Source organism: Antechinus flavipes, chromosome 3, assembly GCF_016432865.1.
Source record: "Antechinus flavipes isolate AdamAnt ecotype Samford, QLD, Australia chromosome 3, AdamAnt_v2, whole genome shotgun sequence".
Lineage (NCBI taxonomy): Eukaryota > Metazoa > Chordata > Mammalia > Dasyuromorphia > Dasyuridae > Antechinus > Antechinus flavipes.
The window spans coordinates 625,824,856-625,851,573 of NC_067400.1; the positions used below are offsets into that span (position 1 = coordinate 625,824,856).

The 26,718-nt window shown below is 33.7% G+C and overlaps 1 protein-coding gene across 1 annotated transcript in view; it reads right to left on the minus strand.

Annotated features, from left to right (window-relative positions):
* The window catches only part of LOC127557629 (sodium-dependent phosphate transport protein 3-like), a 48,863-nt gene extending 32,587 nt beyond the window's left edge, over positions 1-16,276 (minus strand). Inside the window, exons 1-2 of the mRNA XM_051990941.1 lie at positions 16,182-16,276; positions 8,692-8,817 (exon numbers count right to left, since the gene is read on the minus strand). Of these exons, the coding sequence (XP_051846901.1) occupies positions 8,692-8,779 (88 nt within the window). The 5' untranslated portion in view covers positions 8,780-8,817; positions 16,182-16,276. The remainder of the gene's footprint in view (positions 1-8,691; positions 8,818-16,181) is intronic.
* Between the last annotated feature and the right edge of the window lie 10,442 nt (positions 16,277-26,718).

Consider the following 26,718-nt stretch of genomic DNA (forward strand, 5'->3'; position numbering starts at 1 on the left):
TTTCAAGAAATTTATGCATGAAGGGAAGTAAAAAATCTTAGAGTACACTATGATTAATTCAGTTTTTTAAAAATCTCTTTTAGCTTAGTATATAGTAAGTTCTCAAGAAATATCTCATGAGTTAAACTGAGGAGAAGATGTGCATATGTGTATGTGTGCTGTATTGTGATCCACGTATATCTCTGGCTTAAGAAGCACACAAGCCTTAAAATGATTTTTGGAAATTTTCCAAACAAACTCAATTGTCTCATCTGATATAATAAACTCTTTAAAAACAGAAACAGTTTTACTTTTGTCTTTGTAGTTTTATATATTTAGTGTATTTCTGCTCCTGTGCATTATTGACTTTTGGTATGGTGGGTAAGAATAGTTTAAAAACACTTTGGCAAGAGATCTGACTAAGCAAAACCATTCTAAGGTCATTTAAGAATTAAAATAGAAAGTGACAAATAAAAGAAAAATGGAAAACACCTGCAGAAAATACTGTTAAAAACTGACTCCAGGCACACGATCTCTCCCTTCCCTAACAGTGTGGGGAGTCAGCCATCTGAAATGAGGAAGATTGAGGGAACCTCTATTGAATAGGGATGCCAGTTGAGTTGGACTATAGAATCAAAGACACAACCTGGGGTGAAAAGGAACTGTCACAATCTGGTGAATGCAGAAGCAGTAAGGCAGGAACATTGCTGACTCTAGGCACTTGAAGGGGAGTGTGATTCTTAGTTTTGGGTTCCAGGCCAGAGGACAGAACTAAAGGAGGAGCTAAGACCAGAGACACTCTCCCCCAATATCACAAGACTAGAAGTAATCACACTAACAAGTTCTTGTTTTTTAAAATAAGGCAAAGGAGAAAGAACAACATCATAGATGGTTGGTCGAAGGAAGACCTAGAAGGAAAAAATGAGGCTCAACTTCAGAAGAGGATACTAAAGTTAAGAAAAAATACTCTCCTCTCCCAAAGAGTTACATCAGTTACCTGCCCAAAAAGAATTCATAGAAAAACTTTAAAAAAAAAAACTTTAAAAATAAAGTGAGAGAGATTGAGGAAAAACTAAATAAAAAATAAAAATAAAGTAAGAAAAACAAGATTATAAAAAAAGAAAGCCAATAAATAGAAAAGGAGAAATAGAGTCTTAAGAAAACGAGTCTTTAAAAATGTGAATTGGGTAGGGGAAGCCAGCAAAGTGATGAGACCAAGAAATAACAAAAACAAAATGTAAAGAATGGAAAAAAAAAAAGAGAAGAGAACATGGGATCTTACAAGAAAAACAACTCATCTAGAGAATAGATTGAGAAAACAAAACACAATAATTGAACTACTTGAAAGCTATGGTTAAAAATAGAGAATCTTGATATGCAACAATATGCATCTTGCATCTTACAATAATGCAATATATAATTAAAGAAAATAGTTCTGAAGTTTTAGAACAAGAGAGGATAGTAGAAATAGAAAAACTCCATCAATCAGCATCTGAAAGAGATTCTATGAGGAAAAAGCAGCATTGTTAAATTCTGAAACCCCCCAGATCAAAGAGAAAAATTTACAAGCACAACAACAACAATGAATTTCAGATATGCTGGAGCCACAATTAGAATCACACTAGACCTATCAGCAGCTACAATAAAAGACCCAAGGTCTTGGAATACTATATATCAAAGATCAAAAGAAGTGGGATTGCAGCTGAAAATATCATATCCAGCAAAATTAACCGCAGTCTTAGATGAAAAAAGTAGATATTCAATAATTGCCAGACTTTCAGGATTTTGTTACAAAAAGAATTTTGAACTCAATAGAAAATTTGGCATATAAAAAATAGAAGGTAAACATCAAAAGTTAATTTCAAGAGACTCAATAAGGACAAATAGTTTATGTTTTATACATACAAATATAAACTAAATTCTAAGAGTGTCATTAGTAATTGGATATTTCAAAAGAAAGATTGGGGCAGAGCTGAGTATGATAGGACTTTAAAAACAGAACTATGTAAGAAAAGGCAAAAACAATAGTTATGTCATCTGAATGAGGTGTGAGAGCAAGAATTAGATGGTATGGGGGGATTAGATGAGGGAGAAGAACTGGTAGTTTTGAAATCCTACTCATATTAGAAATAGGTTAAAGAGGGAATAAAGCAAATATACCTAGAAAGGTATAAAACTTCAAAATTTATAAAGAAATAAGAAGGGGAGGAATAGGATAAGGCAGAGTATCCAAGAGATATAGATTAATGGGAATTGGATAAGGTGTGTAGATTAATGAGAATGAGATAAAAAGCAAGGGAAAAGATGGGGGAACATGATAAGGAATAAATGGGGGAAGAGGGAGTTAAGTAATAGAAAATCAGCTAGCTGATAGAAGAGTCAGCAGGGTTAAGAAACAAGAGATATACAAACACAATAATAATGATCAGGAGTAAAATTTATTAAGAAAAAAAGCAAGAGTAGTAATCATTGATTTTAGACTAAGTTAAAGTTAAAATGGATTTAATTAAAAGACAAAATAGGGAAACTACATTACATGCCAGCCATATTAATGTTGTAATAGACTACTCAAAATAGCCAGATAGTCTAAAGTTGGAATATTGCCATGATAGGAAATGATGAGTTAACCTAAAAAAGATCATGTTATCCACTTTCAGAGTATAGTACAACCTTGCATATATGTATGTGAATGTATATGTGCATATTTGTGTATGATTACAGGTATCTATGTATACCAGTATGTATGTACACACAAATACATCCATATTTAACTGTAGCTTGATTGGGGGAAGTGAAAGGAGGAGAAAAGGGGAGGGAAAGAATAAAGTAAAAAAGTTTACAGCAGAGAATATGAGAAAACCTACAAAGAAGCAAAGAAAAGATAGACTGTTTTGATAAAATGTATTCTATTATTATATATACTTTCTTGAAATGGAAATTTATTGCTAGATATTTCAAATCCTCATGTTCTGCTATGCACATGACAATTTTTTTCTTTTTCTTAATTGTTTCTATTGTAATTTTTCTCTTTTGTATTTGTTTTAAATAAATAGATTTTAAAACAAAAAAAGAAGGTGGGAAAAATATCAAAGATATAGATAAAAATCTTAATTCTTATAAAAACTAAAAAAAAAAAAAAAACACAAGAAGACACTGAGAAATCATTGACAACTACCTATTTGCTTATGCTCATATACAAATTCTTATGAGTCATCTGAAATAAAAGCATCCTCAGTGGGGGTTTTAGTAGAGAACAAATTTCTGAAAGTACCATTCAATAATATAACACATCTTTACTTCTTCAAAACTTTTAAAAGATATAGAGATATAAAAACTCATTGTGTTTATTGTTTGCTAATTATGAAAAAAATTGGTTCAGTGGAGCAAAATCTTACCTTAATACCTTTAAAAATGTTGTCTCTTACTCATACATAACAAAAGACATTTGAAATTTTCCAAAAAATATGTATATATTACCATATGTAAACCTAATTAAAGACTCCTTAATTATGAACACCAGGTGAGCATCAAACAGGTAGATGAATGCTCAGAAATGATGTTTGCTAATATAAAGGAGAAGATCCAGGACAGCTAAGTTAATAAGGATTTCTCTAAGGATGCTTGGGAAGTCCTCCAGATGTTCCTATTGGTGGATGAACCAATAAATTGGATGTTTTTATTACATCAAATAGTAGGACATTTACAGAGCCTCCTGGAAGAGATGTGTTGCCACTTAAGAGAATTTGACCTGACCATGCATCTGAAATGCTAAACAGGAATGTGTGTTGCCAAAATTATGACTTGTATTTGGGTGGGAAATCTATGGATATTGCTCATCAGTATGGATTACAGAAAGAGAAGATGGGCAGGTCACATGATGCGAAAGAGGAAAGTGCTGAATAGCCCAAGTGTTCCTCTGGCACCCTTACAATGTCAAGAGAATTTGAGGAAGAACTCAAGGGTCCTGGATAGCCCACTTGCAGTGCATTTATGGAAGCACAATGGAGAGAATAATAAGTTGGAACATTGTGGATAGGTTATGATACTGGGGAGAACTTCCAAATTGAAAAGTATGTATGTACTGATATATTGTTGGTGGAATTGTGAATACATCCAGCCATTCTAGAGAGTGATTTGGAACTATACTCAAAAAGTTATCAAACTGTGCATACCCTTTGACCCAGCATTATTACTACTGGGCTTATATCCCAAAGAGATCTTAAAGAAGGGAAAGGGACCTGTATGTGCAAAAATGTTTGTGGTAGCCCTTTCTGTAGTGGCCAGAAATTGGAAACTGAGTGGATGCCCATCAATTGGAGAATGGCTGAATAAATTGTGGTATATGAATGTGATGGAATATTATTGTTTTGTAAGAAATGACCAGCAGGATGATTTGAGAGAGGCCTGGAGAGACTGACATGAACTGATGCTGAGTGAAATGAGCAAGACCAGGAGATCATTATATACCTCAACAACAATACTATATGATGATTAATTCTGATGGGTGTGGCTCTCTTGAACAATGAGATGAACCAAATCAGTTCCTTTTGTTCAATAATGAATAGAACCAGCTACACCCAGCGAAAGAACTCTGGGAAATGAGTGTGAACCACTACATAGCATTCCCAATCCCTCTATTTTTGTCTGCCTGCATTTTTGATTTCCTTCAACAGTTAATTGTACATTATTTCAAAGTCCAATTCTTCTTATGCAACAAAATAACTGTATAGATATGTATACATATATTGCATTTAACATGTATTGGTCTACCTGCCATCTGTGTGAGGGAGTGGGGGGAAGGAGGGGAAAAATTAGAACAAAAGGTTTTGCAGTTGCTGATGCTGAAAAATTACCCATGCATATATCTTGTAAATAAAAAGCTATAAGAAAAAAAGAAAAAAAAAGAAACATTTGTGTGTCTTTTAAGCATTGATTATTTTGAGAATCCTCAGCACTTGATATAGTTCTTGTCAAATAATAGATTTTCAATAAATGCTTTTTAACTGGTTGTTTGTTAGATAATGTCAGATTATTATCATTTGTATAATGGACCCCATGTTCCTGGTGCTATTCCAGGCTAGAATGGTTTTTTTTTTTTTAATTGCAGAAAACTTCTGTTAACTACCTCTAACTTCTCGAACTACCTCATTTTAAGAAGATTCTTCTTGTTGTTTTATATTTATGTTAAATTCTTCCTTGGCTAAGATTTTAAAAAGATAGTAGCAAATATTAGTAGCAAATTAGTAGTAAAAAAAATTAGTAGCAAATAGATCCCTAGATGATGTTTGGGAACTTATCACCAATGGGTAGGAGCTTAATTTCTTTTATTTTAAGAGTATCTTTAGGAGAGGATTTCTCTGTTTAGAACAAGATTGCATTTGCAGACCTGCTTCTTCATCATTTTTGCCACAACACAGCTCCATTTTGATTACCTTATTGTGTGTGTGTGTGTGTGTGTTTGCAAATTATGTAGTCACTAAAGTCAATCATGTAAATCTTATGAATAAGGTTGCTCAAGAAGAGAGGATATTTCTTATTTGTAGGATAGTATTTTTTAGACTAAATATTAGCGATGTTTCCATTTTAATAATTTTTGAAGCATATTTTACAGAATATAGATTATATTGACTCAGAATGAAAGTTCATTCACAGAAAGCTGAGTGAGATTGAAACCTTAAGGATGGGAAGTGAAGAGGGAAAGCAAGAATAGTATAAAAGTTGAATGAATTAATACTTTCTGGTAAGCAGAGAGGATACTGTAGGCTTTTGGGAAGTCAACCAACACGCACATTTACTGATTATCCTTGATTCAAGCTACTTGGCTGGTGCCATATAGTAGCATCATCTCTTAACCAAATTATATAAGGTGCTTGCTAGTTAATTAATTGACAATCTGCTTTTATTAGGTTGCAGAAAGTAGAGTAATAAGCTAGTGTGGATTGTTATTATAGGGTTACCAACTAAATAAATAGCCTATTCCATTTGCCATGTCTTTCTTTTGTTTTGTTTTTGCGTCATAATTTCCTGATAAGTTCTATCCTGTGAACTCTGTTTTATAATAAAGAAAAGAAAAGACTCAAAAATGACTAAGCAACTCTCATCATAATACAGCATTTTGATTCTAAAGTTCTCTGCCTTTCTACCAAGAAAAGGCAAGCATGTTTCATCAACTGATCATTTGTTCCTTGAGTTTGAGATTGATTATTGCTCCTTACATAATTCCACAATATTGTTGAGGATCACAAAGAGATTTTGTTTATAGAAAGATTTGGGGTTATATCTATCATTAATAACTTCATTCATTAAAATGTTTTTATTAGTTTAAATAACTAACAAACTAATTAAGTGTTAATATATATAATATTTTAAATGAAAAATTGATTTTCTAAAACAAAATTTCTTTCAAATCTCATTATTGTCTGGATTAATAGAAGACAGCTGGATTCTTATTTCTACATCTGCCTTGAAGTTGTTGTCCTATATTATTTTGGTTTAAGTGCTTGGCTGAAGAAAATTTTTCCTAACAAATATATAGTTGGAGAAAGGAGAAATATTTTTGATCTTTTAAGATAATTATAGTTAGTCTTTGACACAAGGTCCAAACTCACAAATAGTAGTTTCTTAAAGATTAGTTTCAATATGGAAATAAATTTATATATATATATATATATATATATATATATATATATATGTACATATATATACATGGATATATATAATATTAAACATACATTTTATATAAATATATATAAAGTAAAACATTTAAATAACTTAAATTCTTTGCTGGTCCATATTTTTGGGGCCAAAGAGAAAAAGTCTAATTGCTCTGTCATATGAATTCTTAGATACCTAAGGGAGCTGTTATGTACCCCCCCCTCTTCTTTTTTAGGTTAAACATCTTCAAGTCTTTCAGTATTTTATATGATATAACTTTAAGGCCTTTCCCTATCCTCAGGATATTTCCCTGGCAAGTCACTTTAGCCTGTTTGCCTTCTTTTCCTCTTCTGTAAAACTGAACTGGAAGAGGAAACAACAAACCACTCCAATATCTTTGTCAAGAAAATCCTAAATGGGGTCATGAAGGATTGGACCCTATATCTGTTTTCTCTTTCATAGTCAAACCTCTAAAAAAAAAAGTTGTCTATATTGTCTTCATTTCTCAATCCCTAATAACCTCTGCCATATGACTGAAAGTGCTCTGTGAAATTTAATAAAGTTTAGTTTGGTTCTAAACTGAAAGGTCTATTGGTCATGAACATACTTGAATTCACTGAAGTTTTTGAAATTGTTGATCATTTTCTCCTTCTGAATAATCTCCTCCTTTGTCTTCTGTACTGCTGCTCTCTCCTGGATCTCCTCCTACCTGTGTGACCATTACTTCTCAATCTCCTTTGTTGGATTATCTATTAATTCATTAATGATTAATTAATTCTACATATTAATATATTTTATAGAATATATTATAGCACATTATTATAATATCAATATATTATATATTATAAAATATATTGTGTCATAATATATAATATAATGATTATTATATACTATATAGGTTGAACTTTGAAAAATATTAGGAATTCTAAGATGTGGAGAAAAGAAGCAAATACATTCCAGTAATAAGAAGAAAATTGTATAAAGGCAGAGGGGAAGGTTAAGTGTATTTAAAGTTGAATCCACCTGGAGCTATAATTATTGGAACTTGTTATTTAAGATCTTACAGCTGATATTATTCTATTTGACTTTAGGTATAATCATAAAGAAATGCTATCAAGCCACTGATCCATGATGCCAGCAACCCCAGGGGATTGACATCCATGAACTGTAGGTAGAATTCTCATAGGAAAGGTTGGAAGAATGACTTTTGGCATGGAATGAAGTAGGGTTATCCTGCCTCGATTTCTTCATGGCATTTTCTCTTGAATGAAAAATATCCCATCTAGCTGACTTTAAGCCTGGCTCAATACAATTGACTATCCACATGATTCTGGTCTAGGACTGACATAAAGATAGGGGGACAGTTTTCCATTTACTGTATAGCTATGTCCTCTTTTTTTATGGGATGAGTAAAAAGCAATTCTTACCCATATCTCAAGGAATTGGAGCTCTCAGAATTCCAGCAGCTGGAGTAGAGTCACAGATATATTGTACTAGATTTATTTCTAAATCCCATCCACATACTCTGTTTCAGTCAAAATGATCTAATAACAGTTTCTCAAACTGAGCATTCCATCTCCTGTTCCCATGTGTCTTACACTAAACATTAATTAGAAAAGCTAAATGAATGTGAATACACTGGAAGAATTTTGAACTGGCTGTTACCCATTTCTAGAATGCTTCCTCATCTCTACCTCTCAGAATTCTTAGCTTACTCCAGGGTATCTCAGATGTCCTTTTTCATGTAAAGATTCCTTTATCTCTGCCTTGCATGAGTTTTTAATGTGTTCTCCATCCTCAAATTACCTTACATTTCTTTATATGTTTATACCTTATTACAATAAAAGGCAAACTTTTTCAGGAAAGGAAGCATTTTTTTGTTTCTATCATCAGGATCTTGTGAATTTCCTGACATAGAGAAAATATTCAATAGATATTTATTAAATCGGTGCTGAATACTTTGTTTCAAGTAAGCGCCCAATAAATTCACTGAAATGAATTCATGACTTTTCAGTGTAGAGATAGATTCTTTGCTCTGTAACACTTTCATGGCTTTACCTTTTTTTTTCAGCTGATTTTCATCAGGTTGCATGTCTTGTAGATTAACGCTCTCTTTGACTATATTATCATCTTCTGGGACAGCCATTATGTTTTTTCTTTTTCCAAGAATTGTTTTTTTACCTTCTGAAAGAAAACCACCATTAGTACAATTGAAAAGAACTTCCATGAGATTGCATTATATATTTCTGATTATGTCTATTAAGAATTCACATTCAGAACCAGGAGATCATTATACACTTCAACAACAATACTGTATGAGGATGTATTCTGATGGAAGTGGATAAAGAGAAGATCTAATTCAGTTCTAATTGATCAATGATGGACAGAATCAGCTACACCCAGAGAAGGAACAATGGGAAATGAGTGTAAACTGTTTACATTTTTTGTTTTTCTTCCCAGGTTATTTTTACCTTCTGAATCCAATTCTTCTTGTGCAATAAGAGTATGGTTCTGTGCACATGTATTGTATCTAGGATATAATATAACATATCCTAACATATATAAGACTGCCTGCCATCTAGGGGAGAAGGTAGAGGGAAGGAAGGGAAAAGTCAGAACAGAAGTGAGGGTAAAGGATAATGTTGTAAAAAATTACCCATGCATATGTCCTGTCAATAAAAAGTTATAAAAAGAGTAAGTCAACCTAAAAAAAAAGAATTCACATTAACAGGTATTTTACCCTATTATATAGAAACTTTGTACAATTTATGACATATTTCAAATTTGCTAACAAGAAATCACATAGAGTTCACACCAAACATTAACTAGAAAGGCTATTCACTAGAGTAATTTTGTTCAAAAGAAAGAAAATAAAAGTAAATTCACTGTTATTTTGGAAAGTTTTTGCTTGTTGGGAAACTGAAATTCAGTGCTAAAACATACTCAAAACAAAAGGATGCTGCATTGGGTCCCCATAGTATATCTCAGAAAATAAGGCATCTGAAAGGGAGGAAATATGTGATGTGCCAAACATATAGAATATGGCTAACAGATAGTGGCAGATGAGTCTAAAGGAAGAGAATAAGCATTTTCTCTATGTGCCAACACTGTGTTAAGCACATTGAAAATATATTAATCCTTATAATAACACTGCCAGGTAGGTGTTGTTATCATCATTGCACCATAAGGCTAAGGTTAGTTGATTTACCCAAAGTCACACAACTGTTAAGTGTCTGAGGCCAAACTTGAATACAAGTCTTCCTGTCTCCAGACCCAGTATCCTATCCATTGTGCCACCCACCTCTTGGCAGATATGTGAAGATATTTCCATTTCACTTTGAAAAATACTCCACCTCTTGGCTCTTGACATTTTCTTTCCCATTCCTGTAATGCTTTCTCTCCTCATCTTTGTCCAGTGGCTTACTGCCTGGGATATAATAAATATTTATTGACTGATTGGTTGTCTACATAAGGAAAATGATATCTTATTGGCCAAAAAAATAAAGACAAAGATCCTACTGGAAGCTTATTTTCATCAACTCTTGGGGAAAGCAGAGAAAATATCTGTAAGTGAAATAAGTGATATACTGAAGGTTTAAAAAATGTTACTGATAAATTTAGAGTCAGCCAACCAGTTTGGGAGAAGACTTGTTAACAATTAGTTATGGAGTATATGTGTGAAGAAGTAATGAAATTTATTGATCAAGTAGGAAAAGAGTCCAAAATTTTAAAAAATGGTAGGAATTGACATTAACATATAACTAAATTTTGGGGAGTGCTTTATAAATATCATTTTATCATCACAATCTTAGCAACCCTGTAATGTAGGTGCTATTATTATCCCCATTTTACATATGCGGAGACACAGTAGAATTAAGGGACTTGTTCTAGGGCACCTAACTAGGAAATGTCTGAGGCTAGATTTAAGTTCAGATCTTCCTGACATTAAGTAATCCTCTAACCACCAGACTGCCTAGCTTTCTGTTAGAAATGTGCAGAAACTTTTTCCATCTTATTCTGTCTTGGTCAGATCCTATCTTATTTCATGTACCAATGAAGACACATGTTCAGGTCTTATTCCTATCTCTAAGAGTTCGGAATGGCTCAAACAATCCATCATATTTCAAGATAACACAATGGATGCCAATCAAGATTTTAAAATATCTTAACATGGTAATCATGCCAAATATACTATTGTATAGATATCTAATAAGGGTAAATCTTATTTCCAGATGAAGAGGTTGTCAGCTACATGAAAAGAAAATTCTTCCCAAGTACAATAAGATGGAGAGATGAGGCTACTCAAGTTAATTTGAAAAATGAGTTTTAATGGATTATAACATCAAAAGGAGTCAATAGGGTGCTGTGATAAGCAAAAATGCTAGTACAACATTGAAGTCCTTGAAGGAAGAACACTATACAGAATATAGGAATTCATGGTCCTATTGTAATTTACCCTAGTAAATCCACATTGAAATCCATATTTTAGGACTGATACTGATCAACTGGAGAGGTTCCAGAGTAATTCAAGAAGGATGTTGGGAGATCTCAAGACCATACTATTAATGAATCAATATAAAGACATGAGTTTTTTTTTTATTTTAGATAAGATAACACTTAATATGAGTATGAGAGTATGAGAGAAGCCTTTAAGAACTTTAAGAACTTACATACAAGAGGAATTTTAATTGTTTTTGCCCCAAAAGGCAGAGCTATGAGAAAAGTTTTGACACATTAAAATCATTTTAAGGGAGAACTTCTTAAAAATTAGAACTAACCCAAAGGAGAATGGGCTACCTTAGTAGGTTGTACATTCTTCCTTATTAGAATTTTTAAGTAGTTACATGACCAATTGTTGATAATGGGTTCTTGAGGTAAGAGTTGTACTAAGTGAAATTCTGAAATCCTTTCCTTGACATTTTATACATCTGAAAATAAGAGATTACTAGCATTCCACAAAAAATATCTTACTGATTTTGTTCACCTGTGGTGTTTTTCTTCTTTAAAATATAATAGTTCTCCTGACTCAAATTTATAAGAAATCAAGCCATTCTCCAATTGATAAATGGTCAAAGGATATGAACAGACAATTTTCAGAGGATGAGATTGAAACTATTACCACTCATATGAAAGAGTGTTCCAAATCATTATTGATCAGAGAAATGCAAATTAAGACAACTCTGAGATACCACTACACACCTGTCAGATTGGCTAAGATGACAGGAAAAAATAATGATGAATGTTGGAGGGGATGCGGGAAAACTGGGACACTAATGCATTGTTGGTGGAGTTGTGAACAAATCCAACCATTCTGGAGAGCAATCTGAAATTATGCCCAAAAAATTATCAAAATGTGCATATCCTTTGATCCAGCAGTGTTTCTATTGGGCTTATATCCCAAAGAAATACTAAAGAAGGGAAAGGGACCTGTATGTGCCAAAATGTTTGTAGCAGCCCTGTTTGTAGTGGCTAGAAACTGGAAAATGAATGGATGCCCATCAATTGGAGAATGGCTGGGTAAATTGTGGTATATGAATGTTATGGAATATTATTGTTCTGTAAGAAATGACCAGCAGGATGAATACAGAGAGGCTTGGAGAGACCTACATGAACTGATGCTAAGTGAAATGAGCAGAACCAGGAGATCATTATACACTTCGACAACGATATTGTATGAGGACATATTTTGATGGAAGTGGATTTCTTTGACAAAGAGACCTGAGTTTCAATTGATAAATGATGGACAAAAGCAGCTACACCCAAAGAAAGAACACTGGGAAACGAATGTGAACTATCTGCATTTTTGTTTTTCTTCCCGGATTATTTATACCTTCTGAATCCAATTCTCCCTACGCAACAAGAGAACTGTTCGGTTCTGCAAACATATATTGTATCTAGGATATACTGCAACATATCCAACATATAAAGAACTGCTTGCCATCTAGGGGAGGGGGTGGAGGGAGGGAGGGGAAAAAAAAATCGGAACAGAAATGAGTGTCAATATAATGTAATTATTAAATAAAAAATTAAAAAAAAAATATAATAGTTCTCTCTGGAAGAGCAGGTTTCTTGGGGAAGTTTTCTGGAGGCAGCCTTAGTTTCAGTTGAAAGTAATAATCACTCCAATGTAGCCAGTGTTAAAAGTTCAGATCTTTTATTACTTCCTCTAAAATAGCCCAATTAACTTAGAGACCTATCTCTCTGCTTGGTTCCAAGAGCTCTTGCAGCTTTGTCCTTTGCTTCTGCCTCTACTTTCTTCCGCCTCCAATTCAGCACAAAGGTGAATCTGTCTTGCCTCCAAGAGAGGGCTTCTGGCTCATCTCCCAGAATGTTCTGTGTCTGCCCCAGCGTGCTCCTCTCCAATCTTATTCTGCTGAACTCCTGACTGAGTCTATTTCTTATATTTCATCTCCCAAAGGTTTACCTCTCCCCTCCCAAGGGAGGGATTAAAGGAGGTGTGAATTCGGATATCTCATACTAAACCCTGAAATCTCCCAAATGTGTGAACTCCAATGAGTAAAGGTGTGAACACAAGCATTGTATCAATTAGTTCTACTTAGTACCTAGTTTCAGGTTCTGGCTCAAAACATCTCCTTGTAAGAGCATATCAATGATACTGAACCATGCTAAATTAGATAATTATTGTCTCTATCAACTCTAATGACTTAACAGTTTGTAAAGATTCCAACATTCACCCACCACTAACTCTCAAAATCAGATAGAATTTTTCTCCTTTAAGGAATTTTATCAAGTTATAAAAAAAAAACTATAGTCAAATTATAGCTATAGGTTTGATCACTTCATTTATATCTTAGTAGAAAAATCCACCTTCCTTTGAAAAGAGAATATTTAACAATTAAAAACATCTTATCTCCTCTACATCAAGGTATCTCATATAGGATACTGAGGAAGACAAAACCAAATTAATATAATTCTTTTTCTTTTGTCTGGGCTTGTGAGTTCACCATGTAATGAGCTATTTATTAGAAAACCCTTTGTAGAAATGCAAATTGGCAGTTCAGGTGCAAGTTGCAATTATAGAGAGTTGTTTGGCCCTGAGGGATTAAGTTCCTTGCCCAGAACCACACAGCCAATATATGTCACAGGATCACCCTGACTCCAAGTCCAGCTTTTCATCAGTGGTTATATACACCAAACTATAGAAAGTAGAGAGTCATTGTCTTTGCTCAATCCTTGACAAGAATTGCCAACAATAACATCATATTATGGATTTAGAGCTAAAAGGGATCTTAGAAGTTAGCTAGTCCAATCCACGTTTTTTATGGATGAGGAACAGAAGCTCAGAAAGGTTAAGTGACATGCTCAGAGTCACACAGGTGACAAAAACAGACCTAAGATGTTTGAGTTCAAAAAAATAGCTGATTTATATGAACAACTAGGTGATGCAGTGGGTAGTGTTGGACTAGGAGTCTGAAAGACTCATCTTTCTCAAACAATTGCCAGCTGTGTGACTGGGCTCACAACTTTTTTTTACCTCAATTTCCTCACCTATGAAGTGATTTAGAAAAGAAAATTGCAAACCACTCCAATATTTTTGCCAAGAAAACCCCCAAATTGGTTATGAAGTGTCAGATATGACTGGGAAATGATTGAACATTTCTAAAGTACATATTGTATGCCAGGAACTGTCCTAAGTGATTTGTAACTATAATATCTGATCTTCACAACAATCCTAGGAAGTAGGTGGTGTTGTTTTCCCCATTTTACAGATAAAGAAATTGAGGTAAACAAAAATGAAGTGACTTGTCCAGGGTCATATAGCCTATAAGTGTCTCAGGCCAGATTTGAACCCATTTCTTCCTGACTCCAGGTTATATATTACCTATCTGCTTTTTCCATTCTATGATGCTGCCTTTAGAGAATAGGTTTGGGTAAAGAAGGAAGAGAATAAATACCTCAAGTATTTCCCAAATGGCTTAAAATGATTTAAAAATCTGAAAACCCCTCTCTCCCCAAGATCTTTAATTCAAAAGGTGCATACATCTGCTTCAAGGTATATACATGAGGACCTAAATGTCACCAAATGATAATTAGCATATTTCTAAACCTGTGACATCTGAAGGAACATGACAAAAGTCTCTCAAACATCCAAGTCTCTCCTACCTTTCACAATAGTCTAATGATAATAAATAAAGAGAACATAGGGGCTAGGTTCACTTCTTTCACTTTTTTCTTTTTTCTTTGCAAGTGTGATAAGGGTATGGTTCCTTACATATATTTGATGCTCAATGTTTGTTGCTGCTACTGAAAAGACATGGGTATTGCTTTCATTGCTCAATTCTTTAGTAATTTTTTTTGTTCTTATCTCAAATTTAAGGATCCTACGAGAGTTTTATTGTCTGTTGACAAACCACATTGACTCTACCATTACTGAAACTAAGTAATTGTGAATTAAGTTAAAACAGTTATGCAGAGGTATGGGACAGTGGATAGATTGCCTTAAACAGTAAGAAAGGAATAAGGAAATAAAGAAATAGATAGATGATAGATGAATACAGACATTAGATTAAATTAGGGAATCTGGGATGAATTTGTAGCACTGAATGGAACACATAAACCTGATATATACTATATTCCAAGTAATTCTTGCTACCTCAGCTCAGGAACTGACAATTCACATAAATTATTAGATTCCTACCTGAAAAATTATAAAGTAGTCAGCATTGTTCTTCTCTCCTCCCCATCTCCCTTTCTGAAATTCCTATTATTTCCTAATTTCTTTTTCTCCCTCTACTCTCCCTCAATATTACTATCAGTAAAAACATAGATTGAACACTTAGAGGGCCCACTTTTGGGCATTCAGTGCTCTTTTGTCTTTATCATTTCTTTTGGCTGTTAGATTCTTCCCTTAACTTCCTCCCCAATCAGGAGTATCCTTCCTAACTTCTTTTCCTCCTTTTCCTCTGCCAATCAAAGTTCTAGTTCCCATGTGTTCATTTAGGTGTTGCTCTGATTAAAGTAATTCACAGGTGGGATGAATGAGGGTAACTCTCCTACGAGGCCTTGGGCACTTTGGAAGAGAATACTCAGATAAAAGATGGTTGGATTTAGAGCTGTGAGAAAACTTATCAATTAACTAATTCAATACTTTTATTTCACAAATGGAGAAATTGACATGCATGGTGATTAATCAGCTTGCTTAAGGTTACAGAGTTAATAAATATCAGAGCCAGGATTCTAAACCAAGTCTTCTGATCAAAATCTAAAGTCCTTCTGATTATACTTCCATGTCACAAATGAGGTAATTCACAAAATTTTTTTTCCCCTTTGGACCATGTGTTGCATATGTTTTTAATGAAGTCATCTTAGAATATTCCAGATGATTGCCTTCTCTCTTAAACAAATTCACTCAAAACTCTATCTATTCCCAAAGGAAGGAAAGTATAATAAATCTGCATTGCACTATCAATCCAGCCCTCATCCTTACCAAAGATCCTGTCCTCAAGGTCTTAGTAAAGCAGTTATTAATTGGGAGAAAGCACACAAAGGGAAAAACCAATTCCTATCATAAAAGATCAAAGACAAACCTGAGGGAGAATAAAATGTCGATTCTTGCTCCTGAAGACTTTCTCACCATTATCCAGGATCCTGCAGGCAAATAAATAATCATGTGACATCCCAGATTTCATCAGAAATACTTTGGCCTTAATTCCTGAAAGTTACAACTTTTCATTTTACTTTGTAGTTAATTTTTAACTTCCTTCCAGTTTTTTTGACCGATGGACTGAGGTTTCATATGGATGCCTAGTTTTTATTCTAATGGTAACAATATTTCTAAATCAATTAACTGAACATTTTTATTGTATTTATTGTATTATAATAATAAGTAATACATAGTATTTTAAGGTTTGCAGAGTGCTTATACATATGCTATTGAGTTAATTTATCCTCAGAACAACCCTTTGAAAAGGGGGTTTTTGTAATCCTCAGTTTACAGATGAGAAAATCAAGAAAGGTTGAAATGGCTTGCTCAGGATCACCTAGTTAATAAATATTGAAAGCAGTATTTGAACTCAGATCTGTCCCACTTTCAAGTTCTTTATCCTATTCACTATCCCATCTATCTCTCTAGAGCTACTTTAACTTCATTCACATTTACTTAGTTTCAGTGATGGTAAGAATCAATCTGGTTTGTCAATAGGCTATCAAACTCTGATAGAGCCCTTAAATTCAAGATAAGAACAAAACAAATTGCTAAAGATTGAGATGGGCAATGAAAGCAAGACCATATATTAAAAGTCATCCTTCTGGGAACCAGGGATCTGTGATAAGGGAGAATCTACTGTAGCTGTCAAGGCAGGGATCTAAAGTCCTGAGGTAAGAAATCCCATTTATAAGGACAATGTATCTGAAACAGAGGGAAAATTTCCAAATGACTCAGTAGGAGTGATCAGGAAAAATTATCATCCTTTGGCTTTATAGGTAAAGGTTTTGTTGTCTCCATTAGTTGAAGGGCTAGAGTCCTTCAAAGAAGAAGGTATCAGAACAGCTGACTGATATCCTTATGAGGTCTGAGGGATATGATCTTGAATCTTTCTGAGTCCTACATTCCAGCCACTGTCCCACCTGGCTGTCTAGCATACAATATTTCATATCTATGAATGAGGGTTATCATTCTCCTAGACCTCAGGTGTTTGCTCCCAGGATTAATTATCACATAGGAGTTTTAGTCTTATAAACTTCTCTTTTGATCTGGCAAAGTAATGTTATCACAGTTCTTTCAAGATGCTTGACTCATACTTTCTATGTGACTAGTCAGCAGGCTTAAGATTCTAGGAATTCTAGCATTAGGATCTACTTTCATTCATGGTACAGGAATTGTAACAAAGGATCTGGTGGAAAATGTTCCCTTAGGAATCTGTTTGCTGAAGGACACCTCAGACCATGTCTGGATATATTTAACCTATCCCAGGGTATGACTAGTGGAATTGACAGCCAACCTGGGCAAGGAACAGTACCATCATTGTCTTGAATTTTCTTTATATGTCCCTAGATCCTCTCACCTTCACTGAACTTTACTACCATTCTCTCTGCTGCCATTTTCTCTCTCCCTTCCTCTCTTCATCCTCTAGCCAAAATTGTCTATTATTTCTTAAAGAAAACAGTGAGAAGAGCTACAAAGTAAGGAGTGCTACCATAAAGTAGGAGAAGGGGTCCTTCTGTGTCTTATCAAAGGACCCAGTAGGAAGAGAATAGAAAGTATGATAGGAAGTTTGAAGAAATAAGAAAAAGTTTGCAATAGTTATCATGGAAAATGTAATAGAGAATCAGCAAGGGACAGATAAAAGAATTGCTATACAATTGTGAGGTCCAACTTGAAATTATATCAGAAATGGCAAAAACATTATATTTAGAGAAGTTTTGGGGTCATAAAGAGGAATGGGTTGGGGGAAAGACTGTAAAAATGTCTAGAAGTTTACAAATGATAAAACACAAAATTGTTCTGACCTGAATAAAATAAAATTCAAAAGAGATAAATGTAAATTTTACACTTGAGTTAAACTGTAGAAACAAGCTGTATAGGATCTTGCATGAGGAACAGCAAGAAGGAAGTCAGTGTTGCAGGATGATAGAGTTAATAGAGAGCAATGAAGTAAAGTAAAATTTGTAAACATAGGAAGGTACCAGGTGTAAAAGGCTTTAAACACCAAATACAGTTTTGTATTTGATCCATAAAGGGCAAAGATAAAGGAATTTATCCAGGTTTCAAAGATTCAAATAGGTGTACTAACTGACTCTCCCCCTCTTCTGATGTCAAGTTGTGAAGTTGTGTATGACATCTATCACAATTTGCTATTACCTTTAACTTGTTTATTGAGTAGAGAATTGTTCAATGTATTGCACCATTTGATGCTTATTAAATATTTGCTGACTGAATTCAACTCCAAAACATATCCTATTTAATAGGCACAAAGAATTGTGATAAGTAATGGGGAATCAAAATCACAAACCAAATGGATCCTTTCTTTAAGAAGTTTGTGCTCTGTATAATAGAGTTAATTTCTTGACAGATCCTCCCATAAAGGCACTTGCAAGGTTGCTAATACAACCCATTCTAGGGAAAGAGAACAAAGATAATCAGCCCATGCTGGAAATTTTTATTGCATTTTTATTTGTGGGTTTTTTCTATAATTTACTGACAACATCATCCTCAGAATTTACAAACCTAATTTTGAAATACTTGACACTTTTCTGAGACTCTGAGATTTTTCTCTTTTTTCTCTGTTTGACATTCATAGACTTTTATGTATTGCTGGGGGTTTGTTTTAAGCAAGGTCATCAGAACCCATAAACAGCAATTTCTCACAATTTTAAAGTATTTTATTGAATTAGATAATGTTTGAGAAAAACCATCATGTCATAGAATAATTTAGCATAAAAGGAAGGAAGATGTTTTATTTTTATTATAGGTTAGGAACTATCCATGAGAGATGTAATGTTCTTCTTTTCTAAAATATAATTGTTCTCTGGGAGCAGGTTTCTTGGGGGAGTTTCTGGAGGCAGCCTTAGTTGAGTTCAGATCTATAATCATCTCAAATGCAGCCAGGGGTTAAAGTCCAGTCCTTTTATTGTCTCTTCCAAAATAGCCCAGTTAGCTTTCCTTGGTTCCAAGAGCTCTTGTTGTTAGTCCTTTGCCTCTGCCAGCTTCAGCCTCCAGCTCTCTCTGAATCCTGGCTCTGAATCTTCCCCACTGAATTTTGGCTCTCTCAATCTCCTAAACTGACTCTTGGCTGAGGCTCCAAGAGCTTCTTACATATGATCTCTTAAAGGTGTGAACTCAATGGTTGACTCCTCTTCCAAGAGTGGGATTGTGGGAGCTGTGACTTGTGAATCTCCTCCACTGCATTTGTAAATCTCATACTGAATCCTGACTTGTGAATCTCAAACGCCAATGTGTGAACTAATGTGTGAACTCTTAAAGGTATGAAAGATGTACACTCTGAACTAGAGAACTGTTAAGCACAATGCTAAAATTAGACAACTGACTTATCACTTTGTAAGAATCCTAACAGAGAGAGATTGACTCAAAGAGAAAATCTCTTACTTAACTGGACTCTGTTTATCATTATCAGTTAATACATATGTAATATATAATGAAAAGATTAAAAGAAATCTGTACAGTCATGGGGCATCACAAGCTCCTATTAAGTTTTCTACAAGGAGAGATAAAAAGTTTTCAGATATGGATGTGTAACATTAAATAATTTTGTTAGCTTCTTTTCCCCTTTTAATTTCTTTCTGTACCATTCTGCTTCCCTTTCCCCCTGATTTTCTCTTCTGGAAGGAACTTTACTTTAATGATGTCTTATCTCCTCAGTGACAAGAAATTTTGACTATATGAAGTGTTTGTGAGAAAGTGGGGGGGGGGGGATTATTCACTGGGTTGATGTGCCATTGACATATGCTGTGCATGTACAAGTATTTTATGTCTATGTGCTATTTTTCACTTTCTTTTTTTTTTAGTCTTCTGATACAAAATGACTAATAAGGAAATGTTTTACATGATTATACATGAATAGCCAATATCTGATTGCTTACCATCTCAGGGAGGAGGAATGAAAGGGAGGGAAGGGGGACTATAATTTGGAGCTCAAAATTTAAATCAAAATGTTTAAAAAATATTTAAAAGAAAATTCTTGCTTCCAAAGTCTTTCATGGTGTCGAGTGGTTCAGCATCAGAAACAGATATGGTATTATCGATGGAAATATCTTAAAGATTCATTAGCAACTGTTTTGCCATGGTTTGCCATGGTATCCATTTCTAGTTCTATAAAATAATATTTTGGTAATTTAATAGGTATGGCATTGAACAAATAGACCAATTTAGGCAGAATTGTCATTTTTATTATATTAGCTTGGCTCAGCCACAAACAATTGATATTTTCCAATTGTTTAGACTGACTTTATTTGTGTGAGAAGTATTTTGCAAGCGTGTTCATGAAGTTCTTGGGTTTGCTTGACAAGTAGACCCCCAAATATTTTATTTTATCTACAATCATTTTAAATGAATCATATTCTAGAATAAAACTGTTTTCTTATTTAACATGTGTGAGCAGGAGCAGGAAGGTAGCTCTTTTTGCAAGTAAAAGAGCAATTAGTGTTATGAGAGCAAATAGAATTGTGATATATTTTTTTTAATATTGAACTCTAAGGTTTGAGGATATCTTTTCTTGCAAGATGCAGAGAAGAGAGAATTCCACCATGACCCATACTGAAGGTGGTATGTATATTCCTATTGTGGTCAAGTGACAAAGTATAAGCTAGAAAGAAGGTAAAAAGGCTCAAAGACAGCCTATCCAGTTTCCAGATCATTGAGCCAAATGAAATACTTCTTTTTTTTTTGACTGAGGCAATTGGGGTTAAGTGACTTGCCCAGCGTCACACAGCTAAGAAGTGTTAAATGACTGAGGCCAGATTTGAACTTAGGTCAGAATGAAATACTTCTTAAAAAACAAACAAGTAAAATGAACAAGAAGGGCTTCAATATGGAAACAGAGGCCAAAAAATGCATAGATTTTAAGGGGAATCCAATATCAGGAAATTGAAGAACAGAAGATTATAACAGGAACAAACAAAAGATTCATTAGACTCTGTTGGGAACTAGACTGAACAGGAAATAATTAATGTGGAAGAATAAAGGACTCACCAATACAGAATTTGAAAAAATCATTATATATGTGATGTCTTCCAAGGAACTACTAAGATGGACTCACAGCTTTGATCAAATGAGAACTCAACCAATTAGAGCCAGAATAAGGACAGCTTCGTATTAGTGTTTGGTTAGGTCCTGATGCATATATACCTAATGATATTCATAATAGAGTGGTTTTCTATTTTTTTGGCAGTAAATAACCAAAATGTGAAGAAGAAATGCCCAAGTTTTGTCAAACCACACAAGTACTATCTCCTTTCAATAATTCATTCACAAATTATAACTATTCATAGAAATAATTTTTAAAGTATTGCTAAAGAGGAGGCCATCTAATTATTAGCAACATCGGATAAAAATATTAGATGCATAATGCAATGATGGTACTATCAGTACAATCCATTCAAAGCAAAGAATTTAGAAAGTAAAGGCCCACAAGAGAAAAAAATAGAATGTCTAGAAAATACCATTTGAGAATATCATGTGGATTGGGGGAACATAATTTAAATACAATTATGATGTTTTCCTTCTGAAAAAGGGATGGCCCAACAAGAGCCAATAATAATAAATTGACTTAAGGCATTGCAAATATAATCAAAAAGGGTTTAAATTGAAAATGAAGGGAGAAAATGATCTCTATTATCTACCTGGCAAAATACCAGAGATTCTTAACTTTTATACCAAATATACCAGGAGTTCTTAATATTTTTGCATGTCATAGATCTTTCTGATAGTATGGTAAAATTAACAGACCTTTCCTCATAATAATGTTTTTAAATATATGTAACAATAGGACTGAAGAGTGAGCCTATTTGTAGCAAGGAAGACACTGTCTTCATGTGATCTAAAGGGAGGGTACTATAGACATTTCTGGCCTCCCCTCCTCCTACCCTTCTTTTATTTATGCCAGGAAGGTAAACAAGTTGGACCAAGAGGCCACTACTTTGCTCTTCTCAAAGAGCAGGTTACAAGTACATCTGTCCACCCCCTTAAATATTATTAATCTAGGAGATATGATCGGGTTCCATCTAACTTTTGATCACTTGGGAAGAAGTGGGCACCCCCAAAAATGGGCTTAACCTAACCCTTTCTGCCCAATATCCTTTTTCTACTAAAAAGAACTTATAGTAGGATTGTCTTTTCCTTTTCTCTCTTGAAGTTGGAGGCTGACTTGACACTCAGTAAAGATTTTTACTTGGAGAGTCTCCAAAGAAAACAAAAAAGAATTTTTTCTTGGAAGGTTTCAAAGAGCTCTAGCTTGAACAGTCCTAAAAGGGGAATGGCTGAAAACTGAAATTCATACTCAGCAATTCTTCCTTGCCCCTTACACAGGACGAAGCCCTCATATTTACCTAGAAAGAGAGAGTCTCATACTACTGGACTTTAGGATAGAAATTGCATTCATAAAAATTAAATACAAAGAATTACAAAGCAAACCAATGATATTGTGGAGAAGCATGATGGGAGAGTACTTGGCAGAGATCAGTAGGGATTAGGAAAAGAAGTGTATTGTCACCTAGGAATAACATAAACCACTTATAAATAAGAGAAGGGAAAGACAGAGTTCAGGAAACAAATTAAAATCTTGCACAATTACCCAGAGAGTACCTAGCACTTTCTCTATGCTCAAAGCAGTTAGGTTAATATTGTCTATTAATATCTTTCAAAATGTTAATTTTATCCTCCTAAAGGAAAAGTCCTATGTCTTTTAAAAGCCTGTAAAAATATAATTGTTGTTCTAGATGACTTGTGAAGTCCCTTACAATTCTAAATTTATGATTTTCTTCTGGATATGATTTTAACCCATGAAGCACTGTTTGTTGTAGTGGATATAATGATAATTCTGAAAGGAAAGGCCTATTTCATCTGAAGATTTTTGATGGATAAGGAAATAAATGCTGGGAAATACATAACCTACTGACCTTAGATTTGGGAATAGTAGATTACAAAGACTTTAGAAACTGGACAGATCAGAATCTGTGACATAAAATTCTGTAAGAAAAATCAGACTAGGAAAGATCTCTAAAGAATAAAATCTCAAAACAATAAAGAAAATACAGTAAATTCCACTGATAAGTGAAAGGGAATAAGCATTTATAAAATAACTATGATGTATCAGGTACTATTCTATCTGTTTTTGTAAATATCTCATTTAATTTTCAAAATAAGTCAACAAAGTAGGTGCTATTATTAGCCCCATTTTACAGTCGAGAAAACTGAAGCAAATAGGATTAAATGATTTGTTCAGGGTCACACAGAAGTAAGTGTCTGAGGCCAGATTTGAATTCTGGGAAAATTAATCTTCCTAGTCTCACACATGATATTTCTTGTACATGATGTTCCATCTTCTGCTTCCATATGTTTCCACAGACTGGCCCTCAACCTCCCCCCCATCTTGATTGTTCTCCTTCATTCTCTGCTGACTCCAGATTCCTTTAGGGCTTAATTTAAGCATCACATTCCATAGGAGCCTTTTTCTGATATGCCCAGGTTGTTGGTGCTCACTCACAAAACTATACTTTTTTTTTCCCCCGAAGAAAAGCTTGAGGACAGGGATTGGTTTTTTTCACCATCTTTCCCCACCTAATGTTTAGAAAAGTTCTAGGGACTATAATAAGGGATTGACAAATTCTTACTGAATTGAATTAAATTAAATCAACCTCTTGGTACTATGAAGTGCTATGATTGTAAATTTCAAATGAGTTCCATATTTCCATCCTAGGAAGGATGTTAAACATAGGAAGTTTCTTCACTGATGAAATATGACACCATGCAATAAATTTAACAATAAATTTTAATACCATTCACAAAATTTATAAAAAGAACAGAAACTTTTTAAAAAGTAATTTATTAAACAATTATTAATTTAAAGAAATCAAACATCAAAAACAAAATATTTGTTTCATTTGATTATTTCAATTTCCATTTTCACATAATGCTTTTTCTTTCAATTTTTTTGGTTTCTATTCCATTGTCTCAGATATTATTAATATTACTTTTTTTTGAATTTTCATTCAATTTCATTTTGCATGATATAGTTTAGATAAAATTTTAATGAGGCTATATACATACTATTTTGCATTAAATGGATTTTTTGTAGTCAACACATGGATAGTTTTAAATCTCTTTATCTGTTCTGTAGCTTTTAACTTTAATGGGAAAATTTTTGTCATTTACATTTTATTGTCATAAAAATCTCTTTTACTCATCTCAGTCCAATTAAACTATTAAAATTATTTTATGAAACAATATGTTTTTAAGAGTAACTGAATTGTATTCTTTTCTATGGTTTAATTCACATTTTTCTTTTTAAATAGAGTTTTGACTTTGTGAATACAAATTTCTTTCAGGACTTCTGCCTTTGCAATTGCAAGATCCTTTTCCTTATTATTATTTTGGTGCTATTATTTCTCAATGCCTTCCCTCAGACCTCCAATATCCCCAAAAATAGAAGTTCAAAGGAGATCTGAATTATCCAGTTCAAAGTTATTATTATTTTTTTTAATCAGGTCTAACTTCCCAAAAGAGAGCTATCTAAAAGTGAGATGAATTTCCTCAGGGGATAATTCAATTTCCATTACCTGAGGTTTTCAAACAAAGGCTGGATGGGATCTAGATGGCTATATTATATCATGGATTGTTAGTGGTTATAGATTAGACTAGAAGGCCAGTCTGAAATGTTATGGTTTTTACTTCTGTGTATCAGTTTCATTATATTTAAAAGTACCTTTAATAATGTAATAGCTAGTATTACCTATCATTTTAAGGCTTCAAACGTGCTTTGCTGTTTTTTTTTTATTTGATCCTCACAGCAATTCTGGAAATATGCTATTATTCCCTCCTTACATATGAGGAAACAGGGGGAGACATAAGTCTGATTTATCCACTTATATATATAATGCTACTATTGTGCATATTTTCATTTGAATTTGTTGTGACATTATAAACTGTGGCTCTATTTCTATAGAACACAGCTAGTTAGTGTTTGAGATAGGATTTAAATTCAGATCTTCCTGACTCCCAATCTACTACTCTATGAATCATTCCAGCTTCCTGCCTTAATAATAAAAGAATACTTATGTAAAACCACATACTTCACAGTTAATACAATACTAGTTAAAATGTCAGTGGGATACTTTATAGAATTAGAGTGTCAGCAAGTTATGAGAAAAACAATGAACAAAATAGCAAGATAAAGTATGAAAATTGGCAACAAAAATAAAATAATAATAATGGTGGGGGACTTTGTCAGATTTCAAATTCCATTTAAAAATCAATTATTGTAAAGCTCTCTGACATTGAATTTCAAAATTAGAAGAATAAGTGGCTCTAACATTTAATAAATCTAAAATCATAAATTAAATGCAAAGCATTTTATAGTTTAGCAAAAACTGTTAGGAAATTTCACTTGCATGATGAAAAATAGAAATAGAGCCACAGTTTATAATGTCACAACAAATTCAAATGAAAATATGCACAATAGTAGCATATATATTATTGCTATTGTGGAAAGTGTAAAGGGCTGAAACTCTTGAGTAGGTGCACTTGGACAACCGAGCACTTAAAGCTAATTACCAATTGGACAATACTCTATTAGCATATGCTTGGAAAATGGCCTGCCCCACTACTCTGTGCTGGCTCAATCTGTTGGTGTATACAGAGAATTGTAGGAGGGATTAGAGGGTGAAATAAGACAAGCCAGAGTTACTTTGGGGCAGTAGAGGAAGAGAAAGAAGGTGTGGAGATTCCTGTGTCCATTCCCTTCACTTCTACCCCTAAAGACCAAGAATAAAGACCAAGGACTTTTGCTTATCCTGACTCTGGCTGATTCTAAGGTATCCAAGCTAACTCTTTCTTCACAGAAAGGATCAAATTTCTTAGCTTTTCAAAATCCAGAAGAAACTATAAAAGAAAAATAGATGAATTCGATATAAACAGTTTTAAAACTATTTTGAAAACAGTGGTGTTTAATGAATAGTAAAGAAACACATTGAGGGAAATCTTCTCATAATGTCACATCAAAGTCTGGCATGCAAAATCTAAAAGGAATGGACACAAATTTAATAGAGAAGCTTAAAAGGTAGCACTCTAATGGTGACAGAAATTTGGAAAAGCACCCTAATCATTCAAATTCTATAATAATCAGCTATATAAAAGTAAAAAATGACTTTATGGTATTGCCATAGAACTACAAGAGCCCTAAGATGCACAAAAGTAACTTTGTGTATCAAATGTCTTCAGGTAATATGAATTCCAGTTGATTCATGCTTAACACCACAAACATCTGTTATCCTTTCGCATCAGGTTGTGAGCACTTAATTGGAGTCATAGCGTGCTTGAGAGTGATTTCAGTAGCTTTAATTCGGATACTAAACTTAATTTGTAAGTCAAAATCTAGCAGCAGCACTTGTGCT